Raw genomic sequence first — 15,417 nt, forward strand, 5'->3', positions numbered from 1 at the left:
GCAACCCCCATCTCCCCAAAAGAGAAAGTCCCCGAAAGCTGGTTTTGCATGGATCGCCCTTGTTGACAACTTGCAATGGTACATTATGGCAGTGGCACATACTGGGAAGATCGAGGATTAAGTTGAGAGTACCCGAGGGTCTGTACCATTGTCCCCAGTGCGTGTGTCCTCGGCTATTTGAGACAAAAGTCGCAGTAAATCGTGGGATCTTCCAAGATCTTGGCTTTGTCTCCGTTCCAAGACTAAAGTGTTTGATAAAATTTTGATGAAACAGAATTAGACGTGGCTTTAGCACAAAAATGAATTTGCTTTTGTCACAAGCTCAGTGGTGGCATTTTACCGTTTTATGTTTATTATATGATCCCAGATCCCTTTAATGACATTTAATTAAAGTAATAACTTTCCATGGAGAAAGAGGTGCAACACAGGAATAATATTGTTTAATTTATATATTTATTTTGGAAGCCAACGCTAGTTTGGAAAATCGCCATGACAACTATATTGACGATCAGCACACGATGAAAAATTCACATAGGAATCAATAGCCGCTGTCCGTTCAAACCACGAACCATCATCTACGAGTTTCGTCAATACATCTCAATCGACTATGTCAACAAATGTGGAGAGGAAGCCATATCAAAATTCATTGCATCTCAATGCCACAATTATTCAGTTTACAGTTATTGATTAGCGTGAGAGTAACACTTGTTAATCACGATAGCGTTCCTTCTTTTTGTTCCAGTTCCGCAAGCTGCACTAAATGCGTGCGCACCGTGAGACGAGTTGGTTGAGCGTTTTGCCTCCCTCCATTTAAACCCCGTGCCTGTGTAAGGAATCCAGCTGTAGTCCCGGAACATTTTGGCACTCTTCGAGTTGAAGGAATAATTACATTCCCATCAAGCGCGTGGGCAGGAATTTCCTGCAGTATTTGGCTACAGATCAAATATTATTCTTTTCCCCACCATAGCGGAAAGGCCACAAGTCATGAATATCTTTCAAGTTGGATGTGCCATCTTCGTACTTGCGGTCCAGAGATCAACGCAGTTTGGTAAGTATAAAAAGTAGAATTAGTATTTGACTACTTCCTCCATTCTATTGTAAACATTTCATGTCAGTGGAGGCAGCGACTGTGGGCGGGAGAAAAGAACATAAGGGACAGCAATTGCAATGTCGACGGTCGCACTTTATACACACTCTTGTTTCATTTAACCAGGAATTCCTATTTTTCTGTGGCGACTTACATAGTAAAAATATTGCAATTAAGAGTTTTCTCGACTAAAGAGGAACTCCAGTCCACTATACCTAATAGGTATTTCTTGCCTTCCCATTGCCAACCAGTAAAGCAGCCGGCGGTTACTTCAACCTGATCATGGTGGGAACTGATCAGCCCGTCTGGCGTCGTCCCTCAGCTCAGTGGACGAGCTGAAGTATCGGCAATCGTTTATTTACACAAATTGAATGACAGCTTGTCTACTCTCGAGGGGAAAATCATTACTACTCAGTTACTCAGATCGACTTTCCAAATGATATGAGGAAATAGGGCCATTTGAATCAAACGGCCATGGATCATTTCATTGAGCTTTCCTGGGTATGGCGCATTGAAATTAAAACTAACACAACGGTGCACACCTTGTTTAATTATAAACCACTAAAACAGGCAGAAATCGAACTGCTGGTCACGATTTGTCTTCTGACTACAAGCATTAAACTGTATATGTTACATACGGTATAAAAGTTTCAAAAGCCCTTAGAAAAGCAAAAGTCTACATTTTCATTCATAAATTCCATTTTTGTTTAAAGTCCGCAATGCGATGTTCCGCAATGCGATGTTCCAAACATTCTGCGCCAGTAAAAACATTGTTTTTTGTGTGTGTTTCGTCGGATGGGTAACAAATGCTAACGTTTGAGTGGCGCCAAACAAAACAAAACGAGCAGTGGAAAAAAAAAAACCTGGATGGGTGGTTTCGGGAAACAAATTTAATAATATATGTATGATTTTGTTAAAAACATTTATTTTTAAACAGGTGTTGAATAATCTCAACTTTTGGTAACGACTGAGTTGATACTGTGTGGGTGAGGCAAAATTTCGGGTAATTTTTGCGCTATTTTTTCGGAGGAAAAAGAAAATGGACTAGTCCAACAAATCGTTCCCCCCGTCATATTTAAATATTTAATGGGAAAAATACTTGTAGGAAGGGGTGCTGTCCTTTGCCCCACTTAAGTGTAATTTTTGTAGATCGTTCAATCACACACTCCACAGTTAGGAATTGACGGCGATGCGAGTACCCTTTTCTTGGGGAACTACATTTTATGACTTTCAGCAGCGTGGAAGTATATGTATATGATTCTGTAAAAAGTCAGCAGCGAGAGAGCGCTCCGCGCAGAAGCTGCGGCTGTACGTGCATACATTGTGGAGCATCACCCCATCAAGCAGGTAGAGGGCTACACGCGTGTACACCGTGTGGTACCTTATTTTCTCATGCACCCACCCATCAGGTGTTAAAAATCTGAATGTCCTTCATCACAGCAGACTTATACTTTTCAAGATCGTCAACCATGTCAGCTAGTGTGTGTCACGTTGCTAATAAGTGAAGTCCCAATTACCAATCATTGTCTCCCAGTCAAAGATTTCAGTCAGCAGCACAGCCTTACACTTGATATCTTATTTTGTAATTTTGTCTAAAAAGACCACATTAGATGCCACTTGCTTTTTAAATACAGGAAAAATTGGGATAAGCTACATCGCAACCCCTGGTATGGTTGTCTCCTCTGGGTTTAAGAGAGGGGTAACAAAGCTTATTACTTGATGCAATTGATAGAGGGGCATAGATATGGCCATTGGCATCTAGAGGCACAGGGGCATTGGTGTCACTTACGGGCCATAAGTAATTTCAATTTTGAATCCAAACAACTGCACCCGTTGCCTTCGGCCTACATTTTTTACTGAAGCCAACAAGATACCCAAATCAGTGATATTTTACAAATTTTATGCTCACCAGTTCATTTTCACAAGATTAAAAAGCATTCTGTGCTATATTTGACTTCAGAATTGTATCCAGATGCTGACTATTCCACTCTTCATGACGTACCTCTGCAGGATTTGTTTAACAGTATGTATATTTAAAACATATACTTTACTCTGTATGCTAAGTTTGATAACCACAAATTCTTTTTGAAATAGGCCTAGAGCATCCTATACTGCTTTTGCACTTTTCGTAGAGCAAAGTGTGGAACACTGGCGGTGAAACGATCGTTGAAGGGGGGGGGTGTGACCGTCAAACATCAGCCGTTGATAGGTCGATCCATCCAGCCGAACCCCATCTCCCTATTATTGACCCGCAAAAAGTATGCCCCCCCCTTGCTTCCACCGTCAGTGGTGTGGAGTCAGGTTGGCGTTGTGCTCCTCTCCTCACGTGTCACTCACTGCAACCCAAGATTATTGGCTCAGACTACAGATGGATTGTGTTTTCTTTCCCCACCTAATTCTGTGAGTTTGACCCAGATAGTTCCTCTTGTGTTTTCCTCTCCCCTGTAAATGCTGCGACTGCCTCTCATTGTCTACTCTTTGTAGATTTCTTCAGGCTTACTAGCTATAGTTCCTAGAGCCCTTTTATGGAATCCTTGGTTTTATTACCAGAAATGCTTAACAAGTTGGTTTGGCTTGTTTTACATGCATGTAAAAATGGAAAGATATTTTGCCGCTGCAATAATGTATTCCATTGTTTTCCATTAGTACCACAATATGAAAACTCAAGGCAAAATCCCTACTACAGTCAGGCGACTTACTACAGCACCCTGGAAACTAAATTTGAGGCCAACCTTTCACCAACCGGTGCTGCAAAAGTCCCAGGAAGGGGACAAATTGGTGAATACTACCGATTCACTGGTGCCCACTCCTCTCTCAACCCAGTGTATGAGTCCTCAGGTAAGGTTGTTACCAGCCAAAAATCGGCCGTTCTTAGAAGTTAAATGCCCAAGATTCGCTATACAGTAAAAATTTTTTATCAGGATTGATGACTATATAGAGACCACCAGAAATGGTATCTATCATAACACAATTTGTTGTGTGTTACAGTAAACCACGTTTTTTTTTTCAACTATTCCTAGGTGGGACCTGCGTAGAACTTGGGCTGGTTGGCTGTGATCGTGGCTTTGCCCTGTCTCTGTGGGTGCTTCTAGAGCCAGAAGCTGCCACTGTAGAAGATACAGTCCTCTTTCTTGCTAGGACTGGTGTATATGAGGAGGACCTTCCTTATTTGGGCATATTCTTAAATGCCGACAAACAGATGAAATTCAAAGGTGAGGTACAACAGATTTGAAGCTCGCTCTGTGAACTTAACCTTCCTTCACAAACAAACAACCCAACAAATAAAGAAACAACCCAACAAAGAAAGAAACAAACAAGGAAAGTAGTGTGTAAAATAAACAAATAATAAGTTACTGTGATATTCAACGTCTTTTGAATGGATTATGAAACCTGTTTTTGGTACAATATAGCATATTTTCAGCTTGATTTTGTGAAACTTTGAGCTGATTCTGCCCCCCCCAGCTGTCCCATGCTTAACCTTTTTGAAACTTAGCAGACATGTAAAAAACACTCGTTATTAGTCCAAATCTGAAGTTTCAGTAAAAATCCAAGATACAGTTTTATTGTTATGGCCATTTGATGTTCATTGCCTCACACCTGTTGGCCCTTGTGCATCGAGCAAGTCAATGAAGAAAAAGTATACATTTGTGTGGCTGACCAGTCTTGGAAAGCTGGGCACTCTGCCAGAACGGTATGTCTGATTTGGTGCTAAAATTGACAGGCAAGATGTTTCTTATATAACTCCTGAAGGCACAGCATGTGAACAAAATACATTTTGACTGACGAACCTGCTGTAAAATTCAGACAACAGAATTTTCAACACAAAGTAAAGTAATTCAGTCTTGGGCCATTTATTTATGTGTACTTAAAATGCATCCTGTAAAACCAACATCCTATGTGCCAAAATAGGTTTGCCGACATTTTTTTGTGCAATGTCAATACAGGTATTTCAAAATAGTGTGCCTCCAAGAGTTTACTCCCAAACTGTTAAAAATTTTAATGTTACATAGGCTTATAAGCATAAAATCAAAGGCTTATTTAAAATCTGTTGACACTTGTACATTAGAGATTTCTCTCATGCTCTAATTTCCATTTTTTTCTCCAACAGTTAATAACGGCAGTCATGTCTGGACAGTTACTGTTCCATTAAGGAACATTCCATTTGGCTCATGGTTCAACCTCGCATTTACTTGGAGTCCTGCCTCAGATATGGCTGCTTACATCAACAGCCATAGGTCAGGTACACTAGATGTGATCCGAACACAATTGCCAGTGGACAATGTGACATCATCACTACCGCCTTGGGTTGTGACCATCGGTGGTACAGGTCAGAGGTCGAGCACATCACCAATGACTGTGTCTGATTTTGTCATCTGGGACAGATATTTATATGAATTTGAAAGCCATCAATTTCTGGGCATTACAGGTATGATACTGTAACGAAATCCTTTTAATTAGGACTCCGCCAGTAGTGGGAACGCACACCAATCAACTAAATAGAAAAGAACTGTTTTTATATTTGCCACTGGCCAAATAGCCTCTGGCATTTAATGAACAAAAAATTATTGCATCCTTTCGGATATTTACAATTTGGCAGTATGGATTCAAATAAATACAGTAGAATCAGCCTAACAAGTTTCTCGGCTGTATTTCACAATCCAATTAGCTCGTGGCTCTAGCCAGCAAATAACTGAATCAAGTGCCATCTTTGAACAATTTGGTGGACACTCAATACTACATCTATAATTATACAGAATAACCAGTAAATTATACAATAATAACAGAATTACAGGAACTACAGGCACGGCTGGGATAAGGCACGGGGCACAAATGAAGATTAGAAAATAAACTTACAGAATTTGTCAGGATATCCATGTGTTTCAGTAGTGGCACTCAACTGTATTTCAACTTATATACGCAACAGAAACAAATCAAAACAGCATGTTGCCTTTACCAGCACCCAGTCGCAAATCCTCGACATGCAATATGGCTCTATCTCTTTATAGAGAGTGCCCAACCCAGTTTTCAACAGAAGGAATGTAAGGGAGTGGCCCTCCCTTCTCTAGCGATACAAAGTAATTCGAATCTAAATGATTTGAGCTCTGCTCAAGGTTATTAAACATGACAAAAGAGTCCTGCTTTAGAAAAGAACGAGCCAAATTTTCAGTATGCAGTGAGCCACTTCTTTTCTCAGTTGGACCATTTCAAACCAATTTACACCATTTGAATGCCAACTAATAATCCAATTGCAACCAACCGAAGAACCGATTGCAACCATTTCAGTACCAATTCAAACCAATTGAGCCTCATTTGAATAATCCATTTGATGGTGGAAACAAGCTGGAAGCAAACCAATTGGAACCAGTTGCATCCCATTTGAAATTTCCAATTAATCCAGGAAAAGAAACAGAAAAAAGCATACCAATTGGAACGTTGATTCCCATTTGAATTCCAATTGATTGGGGAAAATTAACAGCAAAGAACAAAATGCCAATATTGAAACCAATTGCATCCCATTTGAAATCTCCAATTGATGGGGGAAAACAAATGGGAAAGAAAACACACAAACTGAAACCAATTGAGCACTACATCTATAATCGCATTCAGTTTCTGAACTCGAATGTAATGGTATACGTTTTGCAGGGATTTACTCTGGCATTGTACAAAACAACAAATGTTTCACATTATTGTGCAGTAGGAAGAATAATTCATGCAGTGACAGGTGAAAATGGTCTGTCTATTTCACTGGATTTGTTTTTCGGTTTGGAGAAGAACATAATTTATCTGTCATCTCATGAAATTATTCTCAACATTGTACTCACAAACAATTTGATGCGTTATCATTTACTGTCCCCAAACCTCCAGGGATCACTGCCTATATTCTACATGAGACTGGGGATTTTAAAGCACATTAACTAACTGAATTTGAAATAGAGTTGTAAGTGGGCTTTTTAGTGAGGCCTTACATAAAAGTGTCCATCAATATATCAAGTAACACCCCACTCCTGGGTACATAATTAAGAACAATATTTCAAGACAAAATAGGGCGCACAATTTTATATAAGTGTTTTTTGTTCAAAAGCCTTGTATAATTCACATATGCATGTAGGGAAGTCCACTGTCTACAATTCTGCACAAGGGCACGGACATGTATAATTTAAACTGTCCAATTTATCAATTACAATGTAAACATCATCAAGGACAAAGATAGGTTGACAATCTACAACTGTGTGAGCTTGCAGTAACCATCACTTTGGTTATCCACATCTCTGCTATCTTCATAATCTATTTCATTTATTTATTTTTATTTATATCTGTTCATCCAACAGCGCATTACAGGATAAAGTAACAATTAAGAAGGCAATGAAGAAATGTTCAGTTTTAGAGGTGGAAGGAAAACCCAGGATGAATATTCCAGGGAAAATTCACGGAATCAGGCATTGACTGAAAACCCAATCCACATGCTGACCTCGGCAGGATTCGAACCTGGATCATAGAGGTGAAAGGAAAGTAAAGCCACTACATCAACCTGACTCCCCTAAATTTGAATTTCAATTTGATTGTGCCCAACACTGTACATTTTGTACCACACACAGCTGATGAACTTCAGGTCCTGCGCAGTGCTGACTATCTGTGGACGACAGATGGCTACCTCAGGCGAGACCACATATCCCTCTGGACACAGCCTGGTATCGCTGCTACAGGGCCCATCACCCACTCCTCACATTGGATCCAAGCTCCCGGACGAGATGGCAAAGGCTGGGCAGTAGACGTGGATGGGGCTTCAAATCAGTGGCTTGTCCTTGGTATGTAGTCAAAGAGTAGACCGAGAAGCGATTTTTTTGGGGGGCGCAAAAGTTTGGACATTTCTTTATGCAATATTTCTTTGACTTTCTGAGGGGCAAGGCTAAATGTGGGGGCTTTGTTCCCACTTACGGATGGTAAGAAAATGATATGGTTCCAAATAACACCTTCCTTGAATTATATTTGTTTAATCATTCCTTTGGGGGAGGCATGGCCTCTGTTCCCCTCCCCATTGGCCAACAATGTAGTCAAGTCCCCAAATTGTATACTGAAATATCTGCTCTTTGTAGAATCAGAGTACCCCCTCATGGGTTAAGAAGATATAGAGGCAGGTGGTACTGCTGTGTCTGGTGCACACATTCCTAATTCCTAATGGAAATTGGAAGTAGCTTTCGTACATGGAGAAAGCCCAGTTGTCTTATTTCTCTGACTATGGAAACAAGCATATTTCAATATACTTATCAGACTTTGAAAAAGAATCACTATAATATTTATAGAAATTTGAAACAATTATGTTCTTCTCCTGATTATGTCGCATTTCCATTTTAACAACTTGTTTTACCTACACTTCCAGCACAAGGAGGAAACTTTATTTACAAGTGCTGCATAGAAAGTATAGCATTTTGCCCAAGTTCAAGACTTATGGAAAAGAAAATTATGATCTCACAAACAAGAGAACTATATTGAGAGTGCAACAAGAGCTACAATTAAATACCTGAATACATTCCTGTCATCTGATTGGTGGGTTGTGTGTCAATGAATTTTTTGTCACAACGCATGACACAGCAACATTATAAAGAATAGGTGCACAGTAAACAAAACATTCGCTTCCAGGGTTACAAGTTACATGTTCTGAACCCACAGGTGATGCAGGGATTTCTTTCTTATTCAGCTCTTGGAAAAAGCATAAGGAATGTTTCAAATTTGTGTGATGATGAAAATAATTTCATTTTTTGGGTAAAGTGGTCTTTTCCAGAGGGCAAATCCAAGTAGAATGGAACATTCCATCTGTCCCTCATTAATACTTACCTCTGCACTCATGAAGATTTTATTTGCATATTCAGAGCTTTGAAGTGTGACAGGCCCTGCATAGGCTGCAATAAGAAACCAGCCATGAACAGTATGGCTTGTGTGTCATTAGAGCCAGCCAAATCAGTTCAAAGAACTGACATTTCATTGGTTGCATCACAAACTGACGTATTGTATGTACACAGCATATGGATGGTATGTCACTACGTGGTGCACCAAAACTATCCTATATGTCGCTTCATGGTGAAACCAACCCTTTGATTTTCAAACTTCCATTTGATTGAATATTTGAATATACAGTTGTAACAAATTGCCATTAAACCAGAAAGCAAATATACATAGCTTTGAAAAGAAAAATGGCAAAATTCTTTTTGCATTATGTTTAGGCTTAAAGCTGCCTTCACGTTTACATTGGAACACCTTGAAATTCAGAATGTAATGCTGTAACCAAAGAATTGCAGTGTTCTCTTGTTTGTTTCATTGAGTTTTACTGTTAAGTATTCAGTTTAAAAAATACATATTCAAATATTTGATAATTGATCAAATACCAAATATTGAAATAATCATCATGGTCCTATAGTAAATAACTTCTTGCCTGGTAGAACTTTGAATCGCTGAGAGAAATTAAATGCTGAGGCATCTCTCGGAGCCCAAAAAATTTATTAAACTTCAGCTGACCTTTTTTAACGATCATTTTCTGCATGTTTTTACAAAATGCACAAACCATTCTTCCAGGCGACGATTTTGCCGGTACTTGTGTCAGTGACCCCTCGCTCTGTCCTGAAGGAATCACAGTTGCATTGTGGGTAAAATTACGGAATTCAGCCAGTGCAGACAACACGTCGTTTGCATTTATCTTCAGCACTGGCGGGCAGTCGTCACGGGGATGTGCTCTCTACCAGCGAGGGGGAGATCAACTGAGAGCAACGGTTGCAGATGGAAGACGGGAGTGGATCGTAGAGATCATTTTTGTCCCTGATGAAGGTTAGAAACTTAGCTTTTGTTGGAGGGCCATTGTTTCACACAACGAGTCAGTATTAGACACATTCAGATGAGTTAATTCACCTTCAGTTATTCAGCTAGATTTTCAAAAGTCTTCAATAAAGACTTTTGACAGAAATTAGTTGACACTCGCATTTAATCTTAAGACTTGACACAAGGCATATTTCAGATGTGATTAAAGACATGGCTCAAAGATGAGGCTTAACTAAAGCTGAAACTAAGGAGTCCAAGTGATTCAGGACTTACATCTCAAAGGGATATAATGCACACTCACAGCTTGATTCACTGAACTTGAGACTTGAGTTAAAGGAATTTGATACTTGGCTTCATCAAGGACTCAGACTTGAATCAGGGGAATTTATTTATGTATTTAGTGTACGTACATGTATATCACATATTTACTGTGCATTCATAACCTTAATAATGAAGCAGTCATGTCTAGCATTGTATCATTCCTAAGATGTTATGACAAAGAAAATCTTTGCTTAATTCCAGCGTTCAGCTGTACCTTCAGTTATCTTACTCTCTTTACTCTCTCTTCTCCATGAACAAGCGTTTGCTTTCTGTCTGGTATCCACCATTCATCATCTTTTATTTCATTCTGTAATAACATTGTTTCTATTATGTTCTAATTGTGATGTCTGGAAATAAACCAAACCAAACCAAGTTGGAGTTCAGACATAACCCAATGTCTAATCCCTTTGGTCGAGTCTCAACCTGACTCAAAGGATTTGAATTGATTTCAGACGTGACTTGAGATGTGGTTTTAAAAGCACCTAGAGTGAGACTTGACTCAAGGATTAACTCAAGGGACAGTGATTTGACTGTGAGAACTATTTTAGATTTGCGTGATAAGTCTATCTGGACCTTGTGCCAATTAGGGACTTCAGACCTGACTCAAGAACTTGAAGCAAGATGCTTCAAAGTTAATTTTATATGTGGACTGGGTTTCATTGACTTACTGGCCTTCCTTTGTAGTACCATACTACCTACCATGCATTGTAAAATCTTACTCAATAAATCTACCTCGTAATGTCATGGAGTTTTTCCTCAGAATTTTCTGTCTAACTTGTAGATAAAACATCTTTACTGACCGCATGTTTTCTCTTCAGGGTTGTACTTAGTTTCACGTTTGGAAAGGCAGAATGTAAAGGACACAACCTTATTTTTTTCACTGCCTTTAGAGAACTGGGTTCACCTTGCCATCTCCTGGAGACAGTCATCAGGCTTGGTTCTCTACATTGACGGTGAGAGCCATGGAAGGGACCACGTAGGGCGCGTCCGCATCAGACACAACGACCTAGACAGTCTGCTGTTGGTAGGCCGAAGGAATGACTATCTGGCCGGCTATGCCAACCTGACTCTAGAGCAGCTTGCAATCTGGGAGCATTACACAGAGCCATGGCAGGCAAGACGGAAGATGGGACTCATAGGTATGTCACCAAGGCAGCCAATTCAAGGTGCAACCTCACTGTTACCGTGGCTGTTCAGTCCTATAAAGGAAGGGACTTTTTTTGCCCGAGTTTAAGTATTGACTCCATACAGGAAACTTACGTGACACTGCATGACAATTCAGAAAAACTCTTTCGTCTTGAAACAGATCATAGTCGCCAATGGTTTGCACACATGCATGGCTCAAAGTAGGTTACACAAAATCAATTGTCATATGAGTGCACACATATGCGACCAAGTATTGATGTCATTATCTACAGTTTCGTGACATTGCAAGAAATTTAAGACATCTTCCTGCTCCTTGGCTTTGCATCAAACTTTACAAAGGTAAAACACCGGAAATGAGTTGTGTATGGTACAACATTGCAACAAGGAAATTGTGTGGTGATGTTTTGTATTTTCTTTCTAATTTAACATAGTTATAAAGTGGTATTAAAAATGAGAGAATCTAGTGCCATTTGCTACCTGTGTTCATTTATGTTCTCAAAACATTGCTTCCAAACTTCCAAGTGACATAACCAAACGCTGGTATGTTGACACATTGTCCTAAGACTCTTATTGTCTAACATCCAAACCACAGCTTTCTGGTAATGTCATGATCACATCATATTGTCACCATTTTCACGAAAGGACAAAGTGGCCCAAAATCAAGATCTTTTCAAATTCCTGGGTTTTGTTTTGCAAAATCAACTAGGCTATGTGATGTCTACAACCTGGTGTAATCACTTTTTACCAAATCTACTGAAATCAGCCAAATCACGATGATCACTGTGGGGCAAAGTTCAACTTAAACACATTTGTCCATTTTCATAAAGTTGTCTTCGGTAGTTAAAGCGTTAACAATAAAGGGCAAAACCTGTTTTAGCATTTCACAAGGAGCCAAAGTTGATTCTGGAAATGTAGCAATTTTGCACCTGGCATGTGCTAGGGCAAAAACGTGTGTTGTGTGCCGTTGTCACGAAGAGACACAAGTCACATGAATTTTTGCACAAAAGTGTTTGTTTACAAAATAAACAAATTGACTTCTTTAAATATTAAGTTGTAGGTTTGTGTCATTTTAGATCCCTTCTCTCAGGAAGTAACATTGGTTAAGTCAAAGGAATACTGGGGGAAATAAGCATTTGAAAAAGAGACCAACTTCAAATGTGATTTTCTGGAAAACTAGTTTCACCCTCTGGTGAGTTTTTTGTCAGTGACAATATGTTTGCTAGCAATCTAACAATGCATTGGTGAAGAAAACAGCTTATTTTTAAATAAATCTGTATTTTTCATTCAACAGAAAACAGCTACTATGCCAGGGCCACGTACTATTGGAATCAAAGGCGATTTATCAGCAGTACATTTGATATTCTATCAAATTCTGCAGGCATTGTGGGGCCAAGCAGTAACGTAGCAGTGCCATACTCTGACATGGTAGACTTGTCCAGTCCCGGTTCTTACATTGACCTAGGTAAGTAACACAGTCCGAGTTCTTCACCTGATACTGCCAGATGTTCTCTTCAAAATTTTATATCCCCTTGGCCTTTTGTTGCTGAAATAAAATGACTTGATATATTCTGATGTCTTGTTCTTTCTCAGGTGATTTTCATGGAAGGTGTGTCTCTGACCCAACCAAGTGCAGTGCTGGTTTGAGTGTGTCTCTCTGGTTAAAATACCAGCAGGGAGTAACGTCTGCAACACCATCATTCATAATCAGGTAATCCTGTAGCAAGTGCATCTCTTGGGTGCGATTAGTGAGTCTGTATTATTGGTTGATTGCTGCATCGTCATCTGTCAGACCTGCTGCCATCGATTGATTGCTATTTCTGTCTAATGCAGAGCTCCGGAAAATGGCGGCAGAACGATTTTCCAAGTGAGGGAGGGGGAGCAGTTGTGAGACCATCAGGCATCAGCCATTAATAGGCCGATCCATTAAGCCCCATCCCGTTGTAGGACCTGCAAAAAGTGGGAGGGGCCACGCCCCCCATCAAGAAAAGGGGTAACCCCCCCGGCAGTGCCAGTGGCTCTGATTGATTGTTTTGAAAAGATGGTTGGGTAACATTTGCAGGTTCCCACAGCATCAACTGACAGTGCAGAACAGCCAAGCAATGGTGCAGATCCACCAATCAGTCTTGAAATTGATCATGGGGGCACCAGGGGGTGTACAGATTTTTTTAAGGGGCACTAAAAAAAAATTAACGGCGGCTAGTATATGGGCTTTGTACATTTCAAAATTTCAAATGGTGGGGGGTGGGGCACAGGTTTCCACCTGAAAGAATTATTGTAAGACCGGACAACTCTGCTAAACCGAAAGAAAATTTATTTTACAGATTGGATGTTCATAACCGCGGCCCTTTAAAATGCTGAATTTGCTGCAGCTATGTTGGCTGGCTTCTAGATAAGAGAGTGTTTTTGATCAGGCTTATAAATTTGCTTCACCAAATGGGGGGCCTGGGAGATAATGATGGAATCATGTAACATGGTCTAACCAAGTCATAGGCCAAAAGTTACAAGCTGTAGTGAATTATAAAAGATTAAAAAGAAAGATAACATTTTTTAGGAGGGGCAGTTGAATCTGTACCTAAAACTGGGGCTGGGGTGCCAAGGGATTGATAATCTTATGGCCCTTGCTGGTCTAGAACTGGGAGCTAGGGGGATGTATCCTCGCACCCTTTGCTATAGGATGGGTGAAAACTCAGAACTCACAATCAACATTTTTATCTTTTGACAGAACAAGGGAATATGGTTTACAACATCCAGGTTTTGTCATGTACATAAATGATGCTAGACTTTATGCTGTGGTGCAAAATTCAGTTGGCCGTTGGTTTGCTGCATTAAAGATGGAGGTAGGGTAATTATGTACATTTTCATAAACAGTGATTTTTGGAGCCAATCATATTGAGCCAACAGAGTTTTGGTTCCAGACAGGTGCACTTAGTCCAATCCACACACGGCATTAGAGAGAAGAATATGTATAACACAAATCGCTTCTGTCATTTCTTGCTACATTGTTTGTATTAAAGCAAATGAATGTGACACATCCTCAGTTTTTAAAGCTAATGCAGCCTCCAAATTGTCTAATTAAAACAAGAAGGCAACAGGCAAACTTGGCCGTACTGATGACATTCATTATGAATGAAAGGATTCAAGGGAAAGACAGAAAAAAATGGTTCAACTCTTATTTAATCTACTTGCAGCAGATATTAGCCCCCCAGCCAGTTATGTTCCACAATTTCTGTCTATAAATTTTCAGCAAACTTCAATGACATTTATTAATTTATTGTTGCATTCATCACCATCTATGATCATCAACATTCATCAAGGCACCCATTTCTTGTAAGAAGGATGCCAGTGGATTTGTGGCACACTCGGGGTCAATTCTCCTAGTAAAAAGTGATTGCGGGGGGTTGCTCGTCACCATTTAACAGGCTTTACACCAAGCTTGGTATTTATTTTATTCAAATCTGTGAAATCATTTGGTTTGACATGACTCTGACATGCCAGTTACAATCAGACATTGGAACTGCACACTTGGAGTTGGCTTGACATCAAGAAGTTTGAAAGTGATTTTTCATTTTGCCAAATTGCAGTTAATTCAATCCTTTGTTTTCAGAACTTCCCCAGTGACGAGTGGGTGAATCTGGCTTTTACATGGAGTGAAACACAGAGCCTCACTCTGTACATAAATGGAATTGAGCCCCCAAAAGTACAGTATCATTTTGAACCGAAGCCTTACACCCCTAATCCTATGTCCCGATTGGTCTTGGGGGCAACCAGTACCCCTACACCATCGCATCCAGTGACATTTCAAGTCCACAGCTTAGCTGTCTGGGAGACTCATATCTCCCAAGGAAAGATCCACCAACTTCTTGGCATGTCAAGTGAGTATATATTTAGTGCTCATCACTCCAATAAAATATGCTTCATTTGTCAGATCTTTATCATTAACTTCCTTCATTGAGTTGATCTCAGTGGTATAAATCTGCGCTGGTGAATGGGGCATTCTTATGTCAAAATGGTGCATCTAAAGTTCTTATGTGATGTTTGTTTTCTGTTTTTATTGC

At 39.9% G+C, this 15,417-nt stretch overlaps 1 protein-coding gene and 1 long non-coding RNA gene across 2 annotated transcripts in view; both read left to right on the top strand.

Moving 5' to 3' along the window:
* The first annotated feature begins 825 nt into the window (after positions 1-825).
* Positions 826-3,910, top strand: LOC147798742 (uncharacterized). The gene is made up of 3 exons (XR_015425563.1): positions 826-1,048; positions 3,048-3,110; positions 3,734-3,910. It is a non-coding gene; the product is annotated as an uncharacterized LOC147798742 (long non-coding RNA).
* Positions 3,911-5,228: 1,318 nt separating this feature from the next.
* The window catches only part of LOC110986109 (uncharacterized), a 32,023-nt gene continuing 21,834 nt past the window's right edge, over positions 5,229-15,417 (top strand). Inside the window, exons 1-8 of the mRNA XM_087138485.1 lie at positions 5,229-5,513; positions 7,684-7,893; positions 9,656-9,904; positions 11,107-11,355; positions 12,654-12,824; positions 12,953-13,070; positions 14,085-14,199; positions 14,967-15,234. Coding sequence (XP_086994611.1) covers positions 5,297-5,513; positions 7,684-7,893; positions 9,656-9,904; positions 11,107-11,355; positions 12,654-12,824; positions 12,953-13,070; positions 14,085-14,199; positions 14,967-15,234 — 1,597 coding nt within the window. The 5' untranslated portion in view covers positions 5,229-5,296. The remainder of the gene's footprint in view (positions 5,514-7,683; positions 7,894-9,655; positions 9,905-11,106; positions 11,356-12,653; positions 12,825-12,952; positions 13,071-14,084; positions 14,200-14,966; positions 15,235-15,417) is intronic.

Source organism: Acanthaster planci, linkage group LG06 (genome assembly GCF_054643075.1).
Source record: "Acanthaster planci isolate LZ-2023a linkage group LG06, COTS_SCS, whole genome shotgun sequence".
Classification (NCBI taxonomy): Eukaryota; Metazoa; Echinodermata; class Asteroidea; order Valvatida; family Acanthasteridae; genus Acanthaster; species Acanthaster planci.